Here is a 23,483-nt window from a genome sequence, read left to right on the forward strand (position 1 = left end):
CCTCTGATTGATGCATCCACTACGCAAGGTACCACTGAATGAGAAACAAAACAAATATAAACTTTTTTCTACTATTTTTTAAGAATTCTTTTATTTCAAACATTGAATAATAAAAATTTACAATATATAGTGAAGAAAATAGTTGATTGATTCTGATAACAGCAAAAATAGTAAACAAGGAAATATAATAAATAACATAATGCTTATAAACCATTGACAATTAATTATCTGATAACAGATCAATTTAAGTGTGTAGTTACACTGGTTTCCAATGAAATTTTGAACCAGTTTCTGGCACTGGTTTCATAAAGATTAAACCAGATTGTTAGCACTGGTTTGGAATGCAAGACTGAACCAGTTTTTTTGGCACTGGTTTTCAGATTAAGATAGAACCAGTTTTCTGGCACTGGTTTTGACAGCACGACTGAACCAGTTTTCTGACACTGGTTTCATATAACGAAGGATTAAACCACTTTTCTGGCACTGCTTTAGAAAGAAAGATTCAACTGGTTGCCATAGCAAGATTGAACTTGTTTCCAAAGCACCTTCTTTCCTTGTTTGCCAGATAGTCTATAGTAATAAGATTTCAGGTTTAAGATCCGTAATACTGATGATAGAACTCTAATCTAACTGTGTGAACAAGTGACAATGACTAAAATATTTAACTAGAAAAAGTTTACCCACATGTTTCTACATAATGTAATTGGAATCCCTTATAGTTATGAGTTTCAATTAACTTATGTTTTGTGGGGAAATCTTTAGTTAGGGGTTTACATTTTATCATGTGTTAACTCAAAAGTCACATTCTATGCACAAAACAGTGATTTTAAAATGCATATTGATTAACCTAAAAATCTACACAATGAAAACATTGTCCATCATAAATTCAATATGGTCATTTTAAGAAAAGAACAGATATATTCTTTTGGGCTTGATCACCTTTTCAGCAGCTATGTTGGAATTTAAACACGATTATTGAAAAATAAATAATAAACAGTAATTTACAATTTTACGCTACACGTTTCTAGAATAAACCACCCGAGACCGTCACATTCATGATACCAAAAGAACATGCACCATACCACACAGGGTTGCTCCAGACTAATAGGAGAGCCTGCCACATTTTAAGTGCATGCTCTATACCAAAAGGGCTTGTCCCAATTGAGTTAAAAAAAAAAAAGCATGCTCCAGACGAAAGAGCCTGCCACAGTTCAAAGGGACATGCTTTATACCAAAAGGGCTTCTCCAAACTATTCCTGACTCAGTGGATTCCTTGTTTTATCTGAATTCAGTGAGTATAAAAGGGATAAAAAGGGGTCAAATCATATGTCCCCATTCAAATACATTGATCGTCTAAAAAAAGGGGGGTTGAAACCCCCCAAACCCTTCCTTGGAATCCCCACTGTAGGCAATACCTTTATATTTGTAGGTCAATCAATAGTTCGTTATCATAAATACCCAGTAATCTAAAAAAAACAATTCTAATCACTATTTGCATTGATAACATGTAAAACAACAAACCCTGAAATAAATAACAGCCATACCAGATTTACATTCAGTATGGCTTAATATTTGGTCCCAATCAATGTGAATACAAACAAAAATTATAACAACAGCAACAAATATCAGTTGTCACAGCACAAAGTACAAACCATTTAATACACACACAATACAATATATTCTGTAAATTCAGAAATTATTGCAATGCAACAGGGATTTATTCTCAATAATTAAGACTCGCATTTTGACATTTTTTATACAAATTAAACTACATTTATATCTCAATAACGCATTTTAGTTTATAAAAATGACAAATTTGGAATAATAAATGCATGCAATAAGTTCTGAATATACAGTATTCAGAAATTATTGTAAGTATTAACATTATTGCATCTAATGCCATTGTGATGATTGCAATACTAACCTCACATTTTGATATATATATCTTATACATATATTAAGTGTATGCAGATTTTCCTGAAGTTTCGATAATAAATCATTAGTTTTTGTCATTTCAGAAAAAAATGCAATAAAAAAATCTGAATTTACAGCATATTAAAGTGTGAAAGGTTTTACTTGCAAAACCCCGATTAAAAATTACAAAGTAATACAGATTTAACATATACTGTGGATTCATTTATTTTCGTGGGTACCAATTTTCATGGTTTGAGGAAAACTTATATATTCGTGGATATTTAATTTCGTGGTTTTGGCAAAATCTACACTCATTCCTTTAGAAAATTTGTTATTCGTTGAACATTTGAATTCGTGGTTCTCTTGTACCAACGAAATCCACGAAAATTAGTATCCAACGAATATTAATGAATCCACAGTATATGAGGGCTTACAAATTAAATAACAACTCCATAAATAGCCTTACACCATCAACAATGGGTACAACATATATGAGCAATAAATACGTCTAAATAAACTAATTAAAATATCTACAAACAATTGCATACATAAGATATAATAAGATTATAATTTGTTTGGCACTAAATTAAATAATCAGCATTCAAAGGCTTGAGAGACATTTGATTTTTAGGGGAAAAGGGGGAGGGGAGGGGGAGGTTAGGATGAAATTTGAAGAAGAAAAAAGATAGGACAAGACAGGAGATTTGAGTAAAAAAAAGGCTGGAAAACCCTCTAAATTTGCCTCTGGGAAACAAATTTGATAAACAGATATTAAATAATATCAGCTAGTAAACAATTGAAATATCAAAAGCGATTTATATACAGCTGTTAATGTTGACACTTTGATATGTGTTATGTAAATAATGCTTCAAAATCAAAACTATTATCAAATCTTACTATAAATATTCCATCAAAAATATTTTGATTCTATACAAAATTCCGGTGGGAGTCCGTGGGACTGACAGAGTCCATGGGACTGAGGGTATTGGTTTTATAGGCAAGACTCAATTACAAAAAAATATTGCTCTTGTGAAATTCAATGGAAATATATAAATGGTGAATAAAGATGATGTAAAAAACGTTTCACTTCATTTACTTTACTATAAAAGAGTTGGCATATGTTAAATAAATAATCTCCATGGAAATAAAATATGTCAATGTTAATTTAACATCATTCCTATTATCATGTAACTGCTACTAGTGGGTTTCAATAAATGGACACATACTAATACAAGGTTGATATTGGCAGCAAAGCTGGAAACAGCATACCTTTGCCTTGCTTTTAATAGAATATGTGTGAGCCTAGGCTCCTTCTTGAAGGCCGTACCTTGACCTATAATGGTTTACTTTTATAAATTGTGACTTGGGTGGAGAGTTGTCTCATTGGCACTCATACCACATCTTCCTATATCTATCCATAAAGACGAGATATTTTTTTTTATTAATGATCAATAGTGAACTATTCAGTATGAAGGTTTAAAAGTCAGAAATAATTGCCCTCATTTATTTTATATGATTTGATTTGATCAGCTCACACACACATGAGATAGATTTTCAGCACAAAAAATCAAATTGTGATTTCTATATAAATGACACATCTCAAAAAAAATTAAAAACATTTCTAAAAAAAATCAAAATTTACAGTGATTTAAATGCTGTGAAAAACTACTGACATGGTTTAATACAAAATAAATCTACTCTACTGTGTCCAAGGGTTCAAAAATATATTTTCTGTAGGTCAAAGGTCCTGGACATGTTAATCTTAATTTCTATTCTCTTCCATCTCTCATAAAAAAATCAGTGCATCTTTTCTGCTTCTCTTCATTAAGATACAAATGAAAATTCAAAGCTTATTATCAGATATAGATAAGCTCCTATGGTGTTAATTTTAATTTGTTGTTTTCATTGGATTGACCAAGTTCAATTTGAAATGACTCTTTTTGCACATCATGTTTCGATTCCTCCTGGTGGTCTATACAAAATTATGATGTTCACAACAAAATCAAAATATGGAATGTTATGAGTTATGAGACTTGGGAGGTATTAAAAAGGGCTTAAAAAAACCCAACACTAAAACATATAACAAATTTGAATTGTATTTTTAAATGTGAGGTAAATTTTAAACTTAACAAATTTTCAAGCTACCAGATTTTTTCAAAAAGGTGAATCCAATTTAGGCACTGTTAAATTTTGGATTGGCTTACATAATATATAACAGGTCCAGGACCTTTGACCTTTGAACCCTATTTCTACATTTGTGTATCACATTAATAAATCAAATCACAGTCTAAATATAGTTACTACACACTGATCATGTGACCACAGTCTAAATATAGTTACTACACACTGATCATGTGACCACAGTCTAAATATAGTTACTACACACTGATCATGTGACATCTAATTTTAATCTCATAATTGTCAAATAAAACAACATGGCCTTGTGTATACATTTTAGAACAACTAATCAATGAACACCTCAAAATTAGTTTATGAACATTATTCTTTTGTGTCTAAAAATAGCCAAAAAGCTATTTTCATGATTGTATGAATTACCACAGAAAAAAAATGTATAGTTTATCAGGTAAAAAGACTGACAATTTTCCTCTAGGGTCCAAACCTGCAAACATGTGAAAGATAAACAGAAGAATTTTTGATTTTCTCAGCTAAAATTTAAGGACCCAGGTAAAAATTGAATAGCCTGCGAAGTCTATTTGGTTCTTGCTAATATTTTTGTCCATTTTCATTCTTTTTTACCAAGTTCATTCAATTTGTGCCAACATCCAGTCCTTCAAAAATATATAATAAAATCAGAAAAACATTTTGAATCAAATTAGTTTTTCTTTCATTGTAAAATGTTACATCGGAAAGTTCATTTTTAGCATGTTTGTGAAGAATTGTTCAGTTTCTACAATATCTTGACAAAAGTGATGGCTCAAATGAAATGAATTCTGTCATAATCATGATAGGTTAATTTATGGATGTCTATTTCTAAATTTTCTGACTTAGAACAAAAGTTATGCCATGGCTTCCATAAATTTTCATTCTATTCATGTATTCAAAATGTCATCAAAATCAAAAATAAAAAAAATACTTCATATTCCATGTAGATTATAAAGGAAGTACCTGCTTCTAAGAAAGATAACTCTCATGTAACCAATGCCTAGCACTAAAACAAGAAAGATAACTCTCAGGAAACCAATGCCTAGCACTAAAACAAGAAAGATAACTCTCAGGAAACCAATGCCTAGCACTAAAACAAGAAAGATAACTCTCAGGAGACCAATGCCTAGCACTAAAACAAGGAAAATAACTCTCAGGAAACGAATGCCTAGCACTAAAACAAGGAAGATAACTCTCATGTAACCAATGCCTAGCACTAAAACAAGAAAGATACTCTCAGGAAACCAATGCATAACACTAAAACAAGGAAAATAACTATCAGGAAACTAATGCCTAGCACTAAAATATGGCAAATAATAAATTACAGTATAACAATTTTGATTCAGTGTGTAGAACTGACTATCAACAACATAAGAGACAGTTTACTACTATAATCTCAGTTCTCTCCCTTTGGTTATTAGATCTCTCCAACTTATCCTCTATAATCTCAATTCTTCCTCTTTGGTTATTAGATCTATCCTACTTATCCACTAGCTTTTAACTGCCTTAGAGCATTATTTACTCTCACGGTAAGTCTATTCTCAAAGTCATAGTCTTTATAGTTATCCTGAAAAATAAATAAAATGCAAAAATTTAATGTTGGAAAATTTAATACAGCAACCTCTTCCACAATGTAATAGATAGTTCAAAAGGTCTCCAAAATTTAAATGACAAAATTATCATTTGGGAAAATTTAATGTTGGAAAATTTAATACAGCAACCTCTTCAACAATATAATAGACAGTTCAAAAGGTCTCCGAAATTTAAATGACAAAATTATTATTTGGGAAAATTTAAGAGCACTTTCTTCAACAATAAATAAACAATTCAAAAGGTCTATTTATGAAATGACCAAAAAAAAAATCAATACTAAATCAAATTTAAATACATTTTGTATTGACAATACTAACTCAAATTTAAATTTTGATATTTTTTTGTCATTCTAAAAATATGCTTATTGAATTGTTTACTTTTATAAATTATGGCTTTTAAATGTTATGTTATAAAACTTTCTTACATAGATACAATAAAATCGTTTAGTAACAAACCTTAATTTTCTGTAAAAGATCTTTTGCCTTTCCTTTCGTCTGAAAATATGAAGAATATGTATTTAGGTCATTTAAAGTTAACAAAATTATTTATTCTCAGATATGCATATTTTAGAAAAATATGCTTTCATTTTATTTTCTTTCATCTCACTCTTTCTTTTGGAAAGATAATACAACTCAGTCATTGACCGGAAATTTAATTACACGTGTAGTCACTACTAGTGTGTGATTAACTCTTCAATCTAGTTAAATCCTGGAGGTCATTTTTCACATATGTGTGTTCGTTCGAGATAAATAATGAATTTCGAATGCTTTTGTTAACCTTGGGACTGAAATTAAGTTTGACTTAACCGAAATTTTGAATCATCAGGATTCAAAATACATACATTCATATGGAAAAAAGTTCAGGACCACATGAAAACGTGGTTGGGGGGTTTTGAACTATCAATGCATTTGAATGGGAACAAATAGTTGGAACCCCCTTTTATCCTTTCTTGAGAACCCCCCCCCCCCCCTTTTTTTTAAATGGATGGATCAGCCCCCTGCTTATATTCACAATTAAGTTTGAAATTCCCAATTGAAACTACATTCCCATAATTTTTTAAGTTAATAGGACTTAAACTTCTTCAAAATCTACCTTGTCCAAAAACTTTAACCTGAAGCGGGACACACAAATGACTGATGGACAAAAATAAACTGACAGGCGAACGAATAGAGGAAATTACGGCTGAATGAACAGACCCACAGACTAGAAAACATAATGTCCATAATTGGGGCATACAAATTTAAGATAAGCCTAGGAAATAATTTGGAGTTTTCACTCATGAATATAATTATGATACTGAATATATAGCAAATTTATTTATCATTTAATTTCACATTTTCATCGCAAAAGTTATTAATACCACTTTAATCACTGAAGGGTAATGATTGATTTCTTTTGGCAATTTGGGGATATTTTGAATAAAACATTGATTTATATTTTACTAGCTATATATATAGGCAATAAAAAAAATAGTTGGAGTTATCTTTCATTGTTCATGATTGTACATTTTCAGTTAAATTTTAATGAAAGAAAATTTTGAATGGTATGGTATTTAAATACACATCTTATTTTTACTGAAACATCAAGACATTGACTGGATAGGACCAAAATAATAAATTGACCTAAAAAAACATCAATGACACAAGTTGATTAGCATTTTTTATAAAGAAATTCCATTTTTTAATAAAATAAATTTTAAAAGGGGTTGGTGGTTTTGTCTGATTTTACAAGGGGTGGGGCATGTCTGTATTCTATCTAATATACAGAGTCTTACCTCGGGAGATTTCATTTTAATGGAAGCTATTTCATACAAAGTAAAGGCTGGTACATGGGTGTCATCTTTCATACCTTGGTGTCTGGCTAGCGATTCGTCTAAACACTGCAACAAAGGGTCAAAGGTTAGAATCATAGAAAATTGTCAATAAGTATGTCAGAGACAGTAAGGGCTTGTGATCGTATTTAATGTTGATGATCTATGTATCTGTTTTGATTGATTTGTGTTGAAGGGTAGCTGTCAAATTAAAATTAAACAAGATTGTGTCCCAAGTACACGGATGCCCCATCTGCACTATCATTTTCTATGTTCAGTGGACCATGAAAATGGAATAAAATCTCTAATTTGGCATTAAAATTAGAAAGATCATATCATAGGAAACATGTTTACTAAGTTTAAAATTGATTGGACTTCAACTTCATCAAAAACTACCTCGACCCAAAACTTTAACCTGAAGTGGGACAAACGGACGGCAGGACGCACAGACCAGAACACATAATGCCCATAAATGGGGCATAAAAATAAAATGTTTTCTGCCTTTGGTTGGGTTGTTGTCTTTTTGACACATTCCCTATATCCATTCTCAATTTTATAAAACCACTTTTTTGTATGCAGTAAATTTCTTAAGTTGATACAAATTTAAAAAGTTTCACAAGAATTTATGCTGACATTTTAAATACACTGGTATTTGACTGAATTTATTTCTAACAATTTAAAGAAAAATTTATACAATGATATGTTCTTGACAATTCAAGAACATATTGGTGAAGGTTCTTTTGATTAACGAATAAAAAACTAAGTGTTTCCAGTTAATTGGCAAAAGTCACTGGGTTAACATCTGCTAATAATCAAATTCAAGAACAGATAAAATTTTTTAGGAAACACCCTTAAATTCTCTTCTTCATTAGCATATTTCCTCATGATTAAATCTTACTTGTAAAGCATATTCATCTTGACCCAATTCTTTATATATAGCGCCCTCTAGTAGACACTTTAGGTGGAATACATTTTTGTCTGTCTGCATATCACACACTAAAATATAATAGCAAGATAAATATCTCATTTCTCATTTAGGAACAATTTACAGTTATTTTTGAAGATTTCTGATTTTTTTAATTTTTTGTGTTTTAACGCAGCTTTTTAGCACTGGATTTAAGCTATTTCGTGGCGGTCAGTTTTTATTGGTGGAGGAAGCCAGAGTGCCTGGAGAAAACCACTCAACCTCAATAGGAAATCTGACGATCCTAGTCAATTAAGATTGGAGTCAAATGCACCCACACAAGTGGGGTTCGAACTCACAACCTCAGTGTTGACTGGATAGTGATTACAGTAGCAACTACTCAGGCACCGTTGCCCTGATTGTTTTCTGGAGTCCAATTCAATACTTTAAATTCAGAAATCATTCATGCATTTATCATTGCGATTGTGTGATCTTAGATTTAAATGTGATTTTAGATTTAAATGTGATTTTAATTTTTGTGATGTTGAGAAAAATCCTGTTTAATTCTCATAAAAAATTTCAAAATACGAGTTTAAATTATTGCAATTATAACCCTGTCACATTTTTTCTTTAGAAAAAAAACATCACAATTATTTATGAATTTACAGTAAACAAACAAATGAAGGAACACAAGTTAAGGTAAGAGCCCTGCATCAGTTTTTAAAAGCATTTGAAGTAAAGTGAAATAACTCATAAAATTTCGTGGTACTTTATTTTAGCCATTTTCATACGTCAATATTATCTATATAGAGTTAACACCTTTTATATGCAGGAAAAGAATGGATAAGAGGGACAACAATTACAAGACCTGTAATTTCTTTTAATTATCATATTAATTGTAATGATTTTATGTTTCTGGTCCTTCCTGGAATTAAATGTATGCGATTTTTATAGAAGGGAGATAATAACATGTCTGAATATTTTTAATGTTTCATTTCAAATACAAAATATATATAAAAATGTTTTTCTATCACAAATTATGATGTATTGTTTTAAGTGTACATGTCATGCTGGCCATCAAGGGCGCTTGATTGGAATAATGAATATTCTTTTAATTTTACATTTACACACCATCTAAAAATGGTTTAAGTTCGTCCTCTGTACATGTAGGAAGAGCATGCCAAAGGAATATAAGTTCTAAACTCAGCAGACGACAGATCTCCTGGGTAGGAGGGTTCTTCTTCATCTTTTCTGCCTAGGAAATAAAATAATATTCAAATTTAATTTTCTAACATTCAGTTATACCTGATTCTTTATCAAGTATCTCAAATAGGTGTAAATGAAGATAACATAGATAGTATAATAAATTAGGCAATGCAAATAAAACATCTGTTGAAGAAAAGTCTTTTAACTTGAAATAAGTTGTTGCAAAAAAGCTTATGTTCATTTTCTATCTTATACAGTTTACGGAGTTTAGTATGACATCCATTATCACTGAACTAGTTTACAAATTATTTAAGGGGCCAGCTGAAGGACGCCTCCCGGTGGGGGAGTTTCTCTCGCTACATTGAAGACCCATTGGTGACCTTCGGCTGATGTCTGCTCTTTGGTCGGGTTGTTGTTGCTTTTACACATTCCCCATTTCCTTTTTAATATCATTCTTTTGTCTCAATAAAATCTTCTGAGACGCAATCAACTTGCTAATTTGTCTAAGAGTTATTCCAGATTTAATTGTAATATAAACTGTGAATTCAGCATTATTAGTGGAGAACCCATTTTCATGATTTTTGAGTGATTGGTGAACCACAAATAAAGGGTACAATGTAGTGTAAGTATTCAACATGTTAAAGGCACTTAAACTGTGGCAAAACCACAAAAATACAATCTTTCCTCAGTCCAGGAATATAAATGTATCCACAGTATATACAAACACTCCCACAAAAGCTCAATTATTTTTGTATCTTTCACAATATATTCTTTTTTCTTAGAGGCATGTTATCTCCTCATTATCCGACAAACAATCAATATGCTAATTTGTCGATGGGCTTTACCATAATTTATAATTGATGGGATATTGAAAGACACCTAATATAAATATAATTTTAATATATTCACACAAAAACACATATTTTTTTCAATTGTACTGTTGGAGACCATGGGAAAAAGTGCCTTCCAACTCCCCATACTTTTAATTTGGGAATAGCCCTATCCTAAAACACACTTTCTTTTTATAACTTACCCTCCTAGAAACAAAAGCCTCAATCTGGTTATTTTTCTTTTTCAGCAGTCCTGGTACATCTTTTAGTGTGTCCTTAGCACCTTTGACATCTCCCATAGCACCAAGAGATACTGGAAAAATAAACATATATAGTCATGTCTTACCTTATGTACTGGGAACTCATTACATGTATTTCTATACCAATTTTAAAATATTTATGAGGAGAAAAGTAATGCAAATACAAATAAATTGAGAATGGAATTGGGAATATGTCAAAGAGACAACAAACCGACCATAGAGTACTAAACAGACAAAGACCACTATATGCACCAATGGGTTTTGTATGTATGTTAACAAGAATGTGTCCCTAGTACATGGATGCCCCACCCGCAAATGTTCATGTTCAGTGGACCGCAAAATTGGAGTCATAACTCTAATTCGGAATTAAAATTAAAAAGATCATATAAGGCCTCAAGGTCATAAAACTTTCGAGCATGATTTTTGTACTCAGACTCGAAAATCAACCAATCAAATTGCTGGACTTCATGTTTCGAGCATGATTTTTGTGCTTTGAGCACTGAGCAGTTTTATGCCTTCAAGGCCTGATTCAATTGTATTGTTGGATACCATTTGTTGGGTTGCTGAAATATTGTATTTTTTTGTAGATATTTGATTTTGTGGTTTCACCGATTATAAATAAGAAGATGTAATATGGGCTGATAACAATGTTGTGCCATCTATCAGTTGATTAAAGTCACACCCATTCCACATACTAATATTTCTGATCAATGATAGCACTTGAACTTTCTTCAGTGTGAAGGTAAAAACACAGTGGCAACAAACTTGGTGAAGCAGGAAACGAAAATATATGTTGACATTTCAACATTAATGCAAGTAACATACATTATCGTCGTATGTTTTGAGGTGACTTGTTTACCTACATTTTCTACACTTACAGGTAACTATGTGTATGTGCTATTTGATTAGATACAGCCAGTTACGACTGCAACCAATGAAAATCATTACCTTGTCTCCAAAATTCTATCTCAATTCGTCAAGGGTGGAGAAGAGGGAAGTGTTTCGTAACCCTTGGCTAGCAAAGATGACAATTAGCAAAAACACTAATAGGATGTTGTTTTCAAAGTTAAGGTGGACAATTAAAAAAAATAATACAATACACCTTTTTTTCTGCTTTTTGTCTTCCATTACTGGACATAACAAATATTCACTTCAAAAAAAATTTATGTCAAGAGAAAATGTCTTACAGACAAAAGAAGTGATTGAGGTATGACATCAATATTTCAAGTGAATAAATTATCAGGTCAAGTGACACTAATTCAAAATTGCAATATATATAGAATAATAGGTAGTTTAATTTTTGCTACTGTCTATATCATGTTGAATATCTAGACGAGCCTGTTAGATATTCCACATGATATAGTCAGTATCAAAAACGAAACCACCTATTGTTCTGTTTATCGGTAATTATGACGTCACACAATGTATTGCCTAATATTTTCAGTGATACAGCTAGTATGTTGATACACCAAAATATTAGGCAGTTAAATCAAAGGGAAAATATATGCATTACCGATATAACAAGATCTGTTGAAAGTTTTTAGTTTTTTATTCTATTTTACTCCAGAGCTGTACGTACCTCCCATTAGATATGTATAATAACACTTGGACCATTTAGTCTCATCCTTTAACCTACAAAGAAATACATACTTGTCTATAATATCCTGGTCAATAGGCAGACAAGTGTAATATACCTGAATTTATCTAAGGGACTGAAAGTAAGGTTGAAAAATCCTGTTTATTTGGTTGTACTACAAAAAGAGGTAGATAATAATATAGTTACATCCATACATTGATAACGGATAAGAGCGATCAGATATGGAACATACAAACTCAACATACACAATTAAAAAAAAAGAACAGTACCAAGTGCACATTACTTGAGGTTCTTATGATTTCGGATTTTTTTTTTTTTTATTGAAAATGAGTTGATTTAAACAATACTTTATTATGAATTATACAAGTACATTTTAAACACACTAAACCCTGTTGATTACATATAGATTCCACAACTGTCAACTGCAACAAGTGTATTACGATATTTCTCCACTCGAGACAGTTAAATTTAAGTAATTAAAATTTAACTGTTGAGAGTGGAGAAATATCGTAATACACGAGTTACAGTGGTGGAAAGTTTCTCTAATGATTGTTATCCTTACTTTTCAAAGATTTGAGGAAAGTTGTATACTTTTGATATGACGTTACCAGGCATAGTCACCCTTTTTCCTGACGTCATAATAAGGAAATTCAGAAGAAAACAAGAAAATTCAATGTCACAATTAAATTTCAACCAATCATTTGCTGAGAACAGATTTTTCACTAGTGAGGAGAAATATTTTTCTCACACCGGCCAGGAAATGTGAAAATAGCACAAAATTAGAGAAAGGTATATACAGATATATTAATACCTCTAAAAAATATATGTCTGTTTACAGTACTTAGAAATAAAATAAACCACTGCAGTATATATATGTACCTTGTGAAAGCTCCAAGAGACTCTCTCCAGTTTAACTTCATAATGTTACACCAACCTGTTCAAATATGAAAATATAAAAGGAATTTAAAAAACTTAAATCATACGCTTCTTTATAAAATACTGTAAATACAGAAATAATAGCATGCATTTATAATTGTGTACATCATATGTATATAGAATAGTTGTATTCTTAAAATATAAAACATGGCTTAAAAACAAGTGAAGCAGAAGATATTTCAAGTATTTCTATCTTGTTTTCAAACAGAACACCTAATATAACATTTCATTATACCTGCACTTCATGTTAAAATGCCAGATTGTGATTGGCTAATACAAGGGAGATAATTTACTCAGTCCCCTGGCTCAGCTTAGTTAATTTTTTTTAGAATTACTACCTCTTGTACAAATAAAAATTTATCATATAAATGTTCCGGACCATATGAGTATTTGGACCATACGCGTATGGTCATGACCATATGGGTATATACTCATATGGTCCGACCATACGCGTATGGTCGGACCATACGCGTATGGTCGGGGTAATTAACACTCTGTTACAGTTTACTTTTCATACTTCTAAACTCTTCATATGGTATGACCGTTCATTCAAAATACGCTATCATAAAGGTAATTTTATCAATATATTATAATAAAAAGATAAAGCTAAATAATAATAAAAAGTTTCACATAGTTACTTAATTTTACTTAATTGTCAAATTTAAAGTAAACACATTTTATACCGATGGTCATTACCGATTTGTTATTACGAGTAATGGCAATATGTCGACTTAAAAATTAAATTCCAAAAATTTCTTAATGAACTGTTACATAAGAAGTCACTGGAAAGTAGCATACTATTAATTTATTTAAGTTGTGTTGTGAAGATGATGTATTGCAGTCATTTTACGATATTTGAGATCTAGAGCTTCTTAAAAACACCGTAGACATCAAAATTGCCAAAGACCTCGGTATCACTGAACGCAGCTGCAAAAAAGGCTTGTTTTTCACTCGCAAACAAAATGTGTAAATGAAAAAGATCGTGCACAAATTTCTTGCAAATGCAAAAAAGCTATGATACCGTGTGGAAGTGAATGTCATCCAAACCTAAATGCAGGAATGTAACTAGCGATGAAAACTAACTATGGCATCAATATTAAATTTTACGTATTTTTTTTTATTATAAAATTACAAAAATTGTCATGTTTTAAACCATCACTGTTTTTTTTAGATAAAGTTTTTGTATTATTGAAACGTTTATAATGTAATTTGAAAAAAATATATATACCTATATGGTCCAAATACTCATATGGTCCGGCCCGTTAATAACCAAACGAGTATTATACTCATATGGTCCGACCATACGCGTACGGTCGGACCATACGCGTATGGTCGGACCATATGAGTATACGCATATGGTCATGACCATACGCGTATGGTCCAAATACTCATATGGTCCGGAACATAAACAACAATCAAATAAATTATAATCTACAATTTTCAAGACAATGCTCTATTTCTACATTTTGGCCTCTGAATTTTATTATAGATTGCCAAAATTATTTTATTACGTCTTTCTTTGTTTTTCCAATAACATTATAATGATTATGTACATAATGTCAAAGTATGTCCTTTCAATTTCAAATTTGAAAGACAAGAAGGATAGAACATTCAGTATAATATATTTAAAGACATAATGAGAGGGTTAAAGAGCAGATTGATACCCCTTGTAAAAACTTTTGCCTTGGTCATGTTTGTGACAATCCTGTATTCCACAACTACAACGAGTGTGTTACTATATTTCACCATTGGAGACCGTTAAATTTTAGTATTTAAAGCATGAGGCTTAAAATTTAATTATTGAGAGTTGAGAAATATAAAAATACACTAGTTATAGTGGTGTAATCTGTTTCTCTAATGATTTTTTGTCTTCCTTTTCAAAGATTTGAAGAAACTAACTAGTTTACCTATTTCATACAAATTCATAAGTTCCAGTTCTTTCTGGCCTTTTGCTGCCTCCAAAGCTCTTCTGTATAATTCTAATGACTCATCGGTCTTTTTCTACAAACCAAAAAAAAAAAAAAGAAGAAATTCATACCTCAAAAAAGATTAAATAATTTCCCCTTAAAGTTGCACTTTGTTAATACAGCAGTTGGACAAATCATGCCGTTTTTTGAGTAGATATATAATTTCATATATATTTCAGTACAAATCATATAGATAGCGGCAATATTGAATTCTGAGGAGGACCCACAGTGAAGGGAGGAATAGTACAGAATTTTAGCTCAAGTTTAAACTCTTATATATCTATATAAGTTTGGAGCATATAATTTTTTTGAAAAACTTTCTTTTCTAGGACATAATTCCTTATGAAATTTCAAAGTAAAAGTGGCATAGTGTTAGCTGTATAGGGAGTTCCTATGGGAAAAGACATTATCTACAATGTACATTTACAGTTCTAAATACAACATAAAAAAACTACATTGACAAGTATATGGTTTAGAAAATAGAAAAATGTGAACAAAAGCAAGTAATTTATGATATATGTGAAACACGATCAGAGTTATCAGCTACCTATTTCTTTTATTTTCCAAGACCTGTGTTTGCCTTTAACCCATTTAAGCCAATTTGGTTGTAATTCATATTTACTCTTTTCTATTCTTTGTCATGTTTGTTTGATACCAGATTTGAGTTTGACATACATTGTATTTGTGACTATTTATTCACATTGTTCTTCTCAAAAATACAATACAAATTTACAGAATTCTTCTTTTAAGGAGCCTCAGTGGAGTAAGTATTTACTACTGTAATCACTAGCCAGTCAACACTGAGGTTGTCAGTTCGAATGCCACTCTTGCGGTGCACTCGATTCCAATCTTAATTGACTTGAATTGTCAGTTTTCCTATCCAGGGTCAGCGTTTTTCTCCAAGCACTCCAACTTCCTCCACCAAAAAATAATGGCCGCCATGAAATAGTCTAATTGTGGTGCTTAAAAAACACCAAAATTCAAATTTCATATATATATTTACCCTTAGTCGTTGTATTCTACCGCGGAAAAATAAAAATAATGCTGAATTTTCAAATTCTGATTCTTTCTCTGCAATGATAACTTCTGCATCATGAGTACCTGAAAAATGGAAAAAATATAGTCAACATTTTAGGAAAATATAATTAGACCAATACTATTTATCATAAATATAATATTCATATTAACAAACTGCCTATCCTTCAAGAGCACATGGTTTGTGGTTAGGTATGTGTTGCTGTCTTTAGATTTCTATGTTGTATTTTGTGTACTTCTGTTTGTCTTTTGGTTTCTTTTCCACATGCATTGGGTGAATTTTTTTTCATATTTTCATGGATACTTAAATTTAAAGTTTTCCCATGACAATCATCAGTTTTTTGGTTGTTGTTTTTTTTCCCACTTAGGAGTTTGAATGACCCTTTGGTATCCATGATTCCCCTTAAGGCATTACAAATTAAAGAACCTTAGTGAGCACGCTCACATACCCCACGTCCCCATATTGTCATTGGAGAAATTAAATAAGTGTAAAAAAAACAAATTGTATAAGAAAAATGAATTTCCTGCCAATATGCACATCTAAATGGTATGTCCTTATTATCTACAAAATTTTATGAAATTCTGTTGTGTGGTTTCAGGAGTTGAGATAAGCAAATAAGTTCAAAGGGGCGTAACTCCTAGAAAAAAAAATTGAATCACAATTTCCCATCGATATGCACAACTACATAGTATGTCCTCATTATCTTAAAAGGTTTTGTGAAATTCTGTTGTGTGGTTTGAGAGGAGTTGCGATGAAAAACTGTTGCAGTAGTACATTAAAGTAAATAAGTTCAAAGGGGCATAACTCCTAGAAAAAAAATTGAATCGCAATTTCCTGTCGATATGCACAACTACATAGTATGTCCTCATTATCTGAAAAGGTTTCGTAAAATTCTGTTGTGTGGTATGAGAGGAGTTGCGATGACAAACTGTTGCAGTAGTACATTAAAGTAAATAAGTTCAAAGGGGCGTAACTCCTAGAAAAAAAATTAAATCACAATTTCCCGTTGATATGCACAACTACATAGTATGTCCTCATTACCTTAAAAGGTTTCGTGAAATTCTGTTGTGTGGTTTGAGAGGAGTTGCGATGACAAACTGTTGCAGTAGTACATTCAAGTAAATAAGTTCAAAGGGGCGTAACTCCTAAATAAAATTGAATCGCAATTTCCTGTCGATATGCACAACTACATAGTATGTCCTCATTATCTGAAAAGGTTTCGTGAAATTCTGTTGTGTGGTTTGAGAGAAGTTGCGATGACAAACTGTTGCAGTAGTACATTAAAGTAAATAAGTTCAAAGGGGCGTAACTCCTAGAAAAAAAATTGAATCGCATTTTCTCGTCTATATGCACAACTACATAGTATGTCCTTATTATCTGAAAAGGTTTTATGAATTTCTGTTGTGTGGTTTAAGAGGAGTTGCGATGACAAGAAACAGGACTGACGGACGGACTGACGGATGGACAGACTGATGGACGGACGGACGGACGGACAGGTCAAAAACATTATACCCTCCGCAACTCGTTGCGTGGGGTATAATTAGTTATGGTATGGTAAGGGGAAACGTGTGTATTATATTTTTGTGCCTAATCATTAACACCATCAAAACTATGTAGTGCATGTATAACAAAGGTAGGATAAAGGAGTAGGGGCAATAAGGCCTAGTTTTGGCCCAAGAAAATAAAATGTTTGATAACCATTTCAAATTGGCATATAATGTTTAGAAATGCATAGGGTCAAGAAATATAAATGAAAAACAGAAAGATTTTTATCTGATGACGTCACAATTACGTTATAATATGTACTGTTTTCACAAAAACGATGAAAAATACAGAATTTATGCAGTTTTCTATCTTTATTTCCGTCGAGGAAACATCCTGCGCAGCCGAGAAACAACAAAATACTTTAACAGAAGCTTTATTAAAACTGTTGGCCTAATCTCACCAAATAAAAAGTTGTTTCTTGGGTGCGCACATACTTTTTCAATCTTAAATATACTTAAAATTTGATGAAAAAACAAGGAAAATCACGAAATTTAACAAAATATGCAAATTAGGGCATGATTGTTGCCATGATAACTTGTTCGATGTCAAATTTGTTTTGTTTTTCTTAGTACCTTATACCTTAGTCAAGTTTTCAGTAATTTAAAAATATGTATGATAACTTTTAAAATTGCAGTAAATTTTGGGCCAAATGAGGGCCTTATTGCCCCTACTCCTTTACCTGCATCATAATCATGATAATAATTAGCGCCATTTATCCTTTGTATAACAAAGATAAGATAAATTTACCTGCGTCGTAATCATTAGCACCATCTAGAGCAAAGAACGGTCGTAATACTGTATGGTACCATAGCAACCCCAGTGTAGCCAATGGGGCTTTCATATCCTTGCTATGATTGGTAAAATCTAAGGCTGCAAGTCCAGCCTCTCTATCACCTTCAAATCCTAGAAATTCTATCAGTTTTAAAATCTTAGGTGGTACCATTGATATACACAACTGAAAGGTTCCGTAACCAAAGTTCACAGCTCCTAATAAACGTGAAAGGACGTCGTGAGTGAGTTCATTATCGTTGCTGTCGATTGGTCCATCTGAGCTGACTGCTGACCCGGCACTAGTTAGACTGTTTTGAGACTTGCTCTGTTTTAATTTAGAAGCAGCAATGAGCTGATTTACATCTTTGTGAAGTTTTTCGTAAATCTTGTATGCTTTACGAAGATACCAACCCCCTTTGATATAACTTGAAATGTCCTGATTTGTGAATATCAATATCCCCTGATATAAAATGGAATCTGCTACTATGACTTGTCGTTGTATTTTATCTTCAATACTTATGGTTGTCTCTCCCTGTAAAATATGTAAAGAAAAGAACCGATAAAAAAAGGTTTAGCGTCCTTGAAAAAACTTGCCTTATATGGCAAATGATTTTTTTTTAAAATGAATGAAACAAAAATAATCTGATTTTGTAAAATACAGACGTAAAAAAGATAAAATACATAATATTCTATATAAAAATGAAGTCTTACATGAATTACATATTTCTCTCGAAATTTGTACATTTCATGAAATATCAATTATGATCTGCTTTATCAAAATCAAAGAAGAAGGACCTTAATTGCTTTCTTTATTTTTTTTTAAATTTGTTTCAAGAAATATGTGTGTTTTTAGATTACTTCTAAAAGTTTATATCTGTTTTTAATATGTACCTTATACAAATGTATACATATTTATAAACAAAGGGAGACTAGTCTAGCACATCTACAGTGAAGCTTCCTTTTTAGATAATGCCTACATCACATTGATACATAGTACTCTTGAAATTTGCACATTTCATTAAAGATCTATACAGATAATGATCTGCTTTTTCAAAATCCAAGGAGGAAGAGGCTTCCTTTATATGTACCGGTAATATAATGCCAACATCATATAGAAAGATTGAAATTTTGCTGAATTTTTTTTTTCTCCATATAAGAAATCGGATCTGATTTTCTTATGAATTGTGTTATATATATGGACATGACGGATGTAATGCTATTATTTCTAGAAACAAAATTCCATGTTTACCAGGATTCTATAAGAAGTGCATGAGGACACAGACATGAAATGTTTAACAAACCTCCTTTTTCTTTTTTGATTTTAATTTCTTTTTCAGTGATTTGAAGATACCAGAATCAGTGTCACATAATTTTTCTGTTTCTTCTAATTTTTTCAAGGCTTCTGCCATCTTCTCATCTTCAAATGAAATCAATGCTGTCTGAAAGATTAGAGCATATATTCAATAAATAACTTTTTAAACAACATCCAATACAAATACATGTAGTGAACTCCTGAGACAATCAGATTTCTCTATATTTATATTCATTTACTTAGCTCTTTCCTTCCAGGCTTCCATACATCTAATGCAGTACATAAAACTTCAGGGAGATAACTCTGTTAAAATTGGCTTAACATTTTAATCACAATTTGTTCGAGTCGTAATGAGGGTACCTTCATGATGAATAACAATAAGTAATCTTGCCAAATAACTGAATAATGTTAAATGTAAATTTTGAAGCATGACGATAAAAATGTACACTTTCTTTCAATCAGTCATTAAAATAATCAACTGTCAGATTTTCAAGAATCACACTTATTAAATAATATTTTTAATAATGTGATATCATTCGAATAGAAAAGCAACAAGGGTACCATAAACATACAACATTTTGATGGAAATTTGAAGAGAAAAAAAAAACACTTTAAAAGACAATTTCTACATCAAACAGATACATTTTCAACAAAATCTATATCTAAAGCATTCTTATCCGAGTCCTAATCTCCTGACCAAAATTTCCAAATCTCCTGATCTAAGTTTCACAGTCCATCACATGTATGTTATTTTCCTTTCTGAGTACTAACCATAAAATATACAAAGCTGTTGCCAGCATGCATCAAAGAACTATCATTTCTGAAAAATATATTGAAATACTTTAATAGTCTATTTTAATTATTAGTATATATAAATGATATACAATGTATGCAACAGTAATATGTAATACCAAGTCTTGAAATATGTCTGACATGTCCTTTAGGTCATTTCATTATGTGTTCAAAAATATTTTATGTAATTTTTCTCTATGAATTCTTTATATTTATTTTTTGAACATTATTCTCTTTTCTGAAGCTTGGTGTAAAATATTGACAACATAATGGCTACCCATGTTAATCTGAGACAACTATTCACAGCATTCAAAGTAGTAGCCCCCCACTCAGTGCAGTGTTCTCCCCAGGCCCTTAAAGGACCACGGGCCCACGATGTATAATTTTCTACCGCGGTGGTATCGTTCTTGCCGCGATGTATAATTTTCCTCCGTGGTGCTACAGTTTTCGGTAAAAAAAAAATCGTATTAAAATCGGTAAAGTTTCAGATGACTTCAACTTTCCATGAAAATTGACCAGTTCTAACCAGTTTAATCCAGTATTGACAAGTAGATTGTTTACACCACGTGATCGATTTACCTGTTGAGGTTAACATTGATGATTGGATTTAATCAATGTACATGATTCTTTTGTGTTTTAATTAATTAAGAGGTCATAATTTTATGATTTTTGCATAATTTTCTAACAGACTTGTGAGGGACAAGCAGACATTTGTTAATGAACCCTTTTACGCCAGTCTCAAGTCAAAATAATTTGCCTTTTAGGAATTTATAGTGGAGTTACTTCCCCTGATTTTGCTAATTACAAATAAATGCTCCTCACATAAAATTTGTCATTGAAAATAAAAATAAAGTACAAATTGAATGCAAAATTATATTAAAATGTTACATTAAGGATAAAAACTTTCTTAGAACATACCAACAAAAATGTTTTGCAAATTATTTTTGAGAATCATACCATTATTGATGCACAGACATATTACAATAAATAGGTAGTGTTTTAAAATATGTTGGCTGTGAAAGGTAACAAGCCTACTGCCACACCTGAAATACATTTACATGCAGGACTATAAATAGGGATCATCCTTGTAAATACACTTCTCTTACTTTTTTGAAGTCTAATACAAAATATTAACTATAAAAATAATTTGATGTTTGTAAAAGAATCAGGTGTAAAACTATGGAAAATAGTATATAATTTACTGAAGGTTATTGGGACAAAATGGCTTGATCAAAATATAAGAAGTGACTTAGCTTAAAGACAAATTGTGCTTTCTTTTGTTTATTCTTCAAAAATATTAAAGTATGATTTACTTTTTCTACCAATAATTTTCTGACCCAAAGTCCTACAACACAGTACCACAGTAAACAAAACAAAGGCAAACAGGTAATGACAAAAAGTAACAAGAAAAAAATAAGCGACGCCATGTGACACAAAATACTATAAAATTCATTTCGTCACGCGTTACCCTGGTGCTATCCCAAAATCCTGGGGAGAACACTGCAGTGCAAAGGACGATCCAGAGGGGCCAAGCCCCCCCCCCCCTCGCCTTTCCTGGAAAAAAATTGTGGCTTGATCATATAGGGAATTACTGAAGAATGACTGGAGCAAGTCTTGAAAATATCTGACATGTCCTTTCGGTCATTTAATTATGTGTTCAAAATATATTTTATGTAATTTTTCTCTATGAATTCTTTACATTTATTTTTTGAACATTATTCTCTTTTCTAAACCTTGGTGGAAAATATCGACAACATAATGGCTACCCATGTTAATCTGAGACTACTATTCACAGCATTCAAAGTAGTAGCCCCAGAATCGGTGCATAGGCGGATCCAGAGGGGCCCAGCCCCAGCCCCCCCCCCCCCCCTCCCTCCCCTTTTCATGGAAAAAAATTGTGGGTTGATCATATACGGAATTACTGAAGCATGACTGGAGCGGGTCCCCCCCCCCCCCCTTAACAAGGAAAAGTTCGGGACCTGCAGTGTAAATACAAATAAGCATGTAGCATGATATGCAGTTATATCTTTTAATCTGGGACAACTATCATTTTTTTATCACACCTTTAAGATCCTGCAACTAAGTGTTTAATGCAATGACAAATGAATGAGGATACCAAAAAGATAGATTGCAATACAAAGAAATGGAGTACTTAGCAAGTATAAAAAATGTTGTAACTGTAAGTAACAAAACAAAATTCGTCTTTTCGGGCAAGTGAGAAATCTTAACGACAGAACATTATTGGTGTGTACGTTTCTAATGAAAACAATAAGGGGGCGTACTTGTATTTGTCAAAAAGTGCTTGTGCCTCTTCAAAACCATTGTTAAGTAACATCCTTATTCCTGACAACGCAAGTTCAGAGTCATCTTGGCCAAGAACACTTTCTGATTCCGAACTACCCATATCTGTCATATCTGACATTTCAGATCTTCCTGCCATTTTGAAAATTTGTATAATCAGCTGGGAAGTTTATTTTTCAGGGTCATGTTCTGTAACGATGTCCATAATTTACTACTTCCGGTTTGATGGAGAACCGAAAGGGATTTTAGAAGAAATAATTTCAGAAATAATCAGTTAAAATTTCGAATCCATATCAACGTGAGTCGGCTGATAGTAATGATATTGTTTTGATTTGAAATCTTCGACATATATTTTTTAGTTCTTAAAATACTGTATCAAGTACCTTAATATTAAAATTAAATAATCGAAAACCAATAGGCCCTTCCGTTCCTCGGAAGTTAAATGATTCCACCGGTAAACAAAAAGTGACGGCACATGTTGACAAATTTATATCATTCTTCCAAAAAATACGAAGCACAATCGTAAAAGAAAATTTATACGGATTT

At 31.7% G+C, this 23,483-nt stretch overlaps 1 protein-coding gene across 1 annotated transcript; it reads right to left on the reverse strand.

Moving 5' to 3' along the window:
* Nucleotides 1-5,349: 5,349 nt before the first annotated feature.
* Nucleotides 5,350-23,176, reverse strand: LOC134699983 (tetratricopeptide repeat protein 39C-like). The gene is made up of 14 exons (XM_063561386.1): nt 22,919-23,176; nt 20,616-20,664; nt 19,834-19,971; nt 18,509-19,064; nt 16,184-16,281; nt 15,121-15,214; nt 13,157-13,211; nt 12,260-12,312; nt 10,624-10,733; nt 9,516-9,639; nt 8,379-8,476; nt 7,445-7,549; nt 6,126-6,164; nt 5,350-5,644 (listed from the first exon to the last, which is right to left on the reverse strand). Exons 1-14 carry the CDS (start codon nt 23,074-23,076, stop codon nt 5,561-5,563), a joined length of 1,761 nt encoding a protein of 586 aa, XP_063417456.1. The 5' UTR covers nt 23,077-23,176; the 3' UTR covers nt 5,350-5,560.
* Between the last annotated feature and the right edge of the window lie 307 nt (nt 23,177-23,483).

The sequence above is a fragment of the Mytilus trossulus genome, unplaced genomic scaffold (genome assembly GCF_036588685.1).
Source record: "Mytilus trossulus isolate FHL-02 unplaced genomic scaffold, PNRI_Mtr1.1.1.hap1 h1tg000103l__unscaffolded, whole genome shotgun sequence".
NCBI classification, from domain to species: Eukaryota; Metazoa; Mollusca; class Bivalvia; order Mytilida; family Mytilidae; genus Mytilus; species Mytilus trossulus.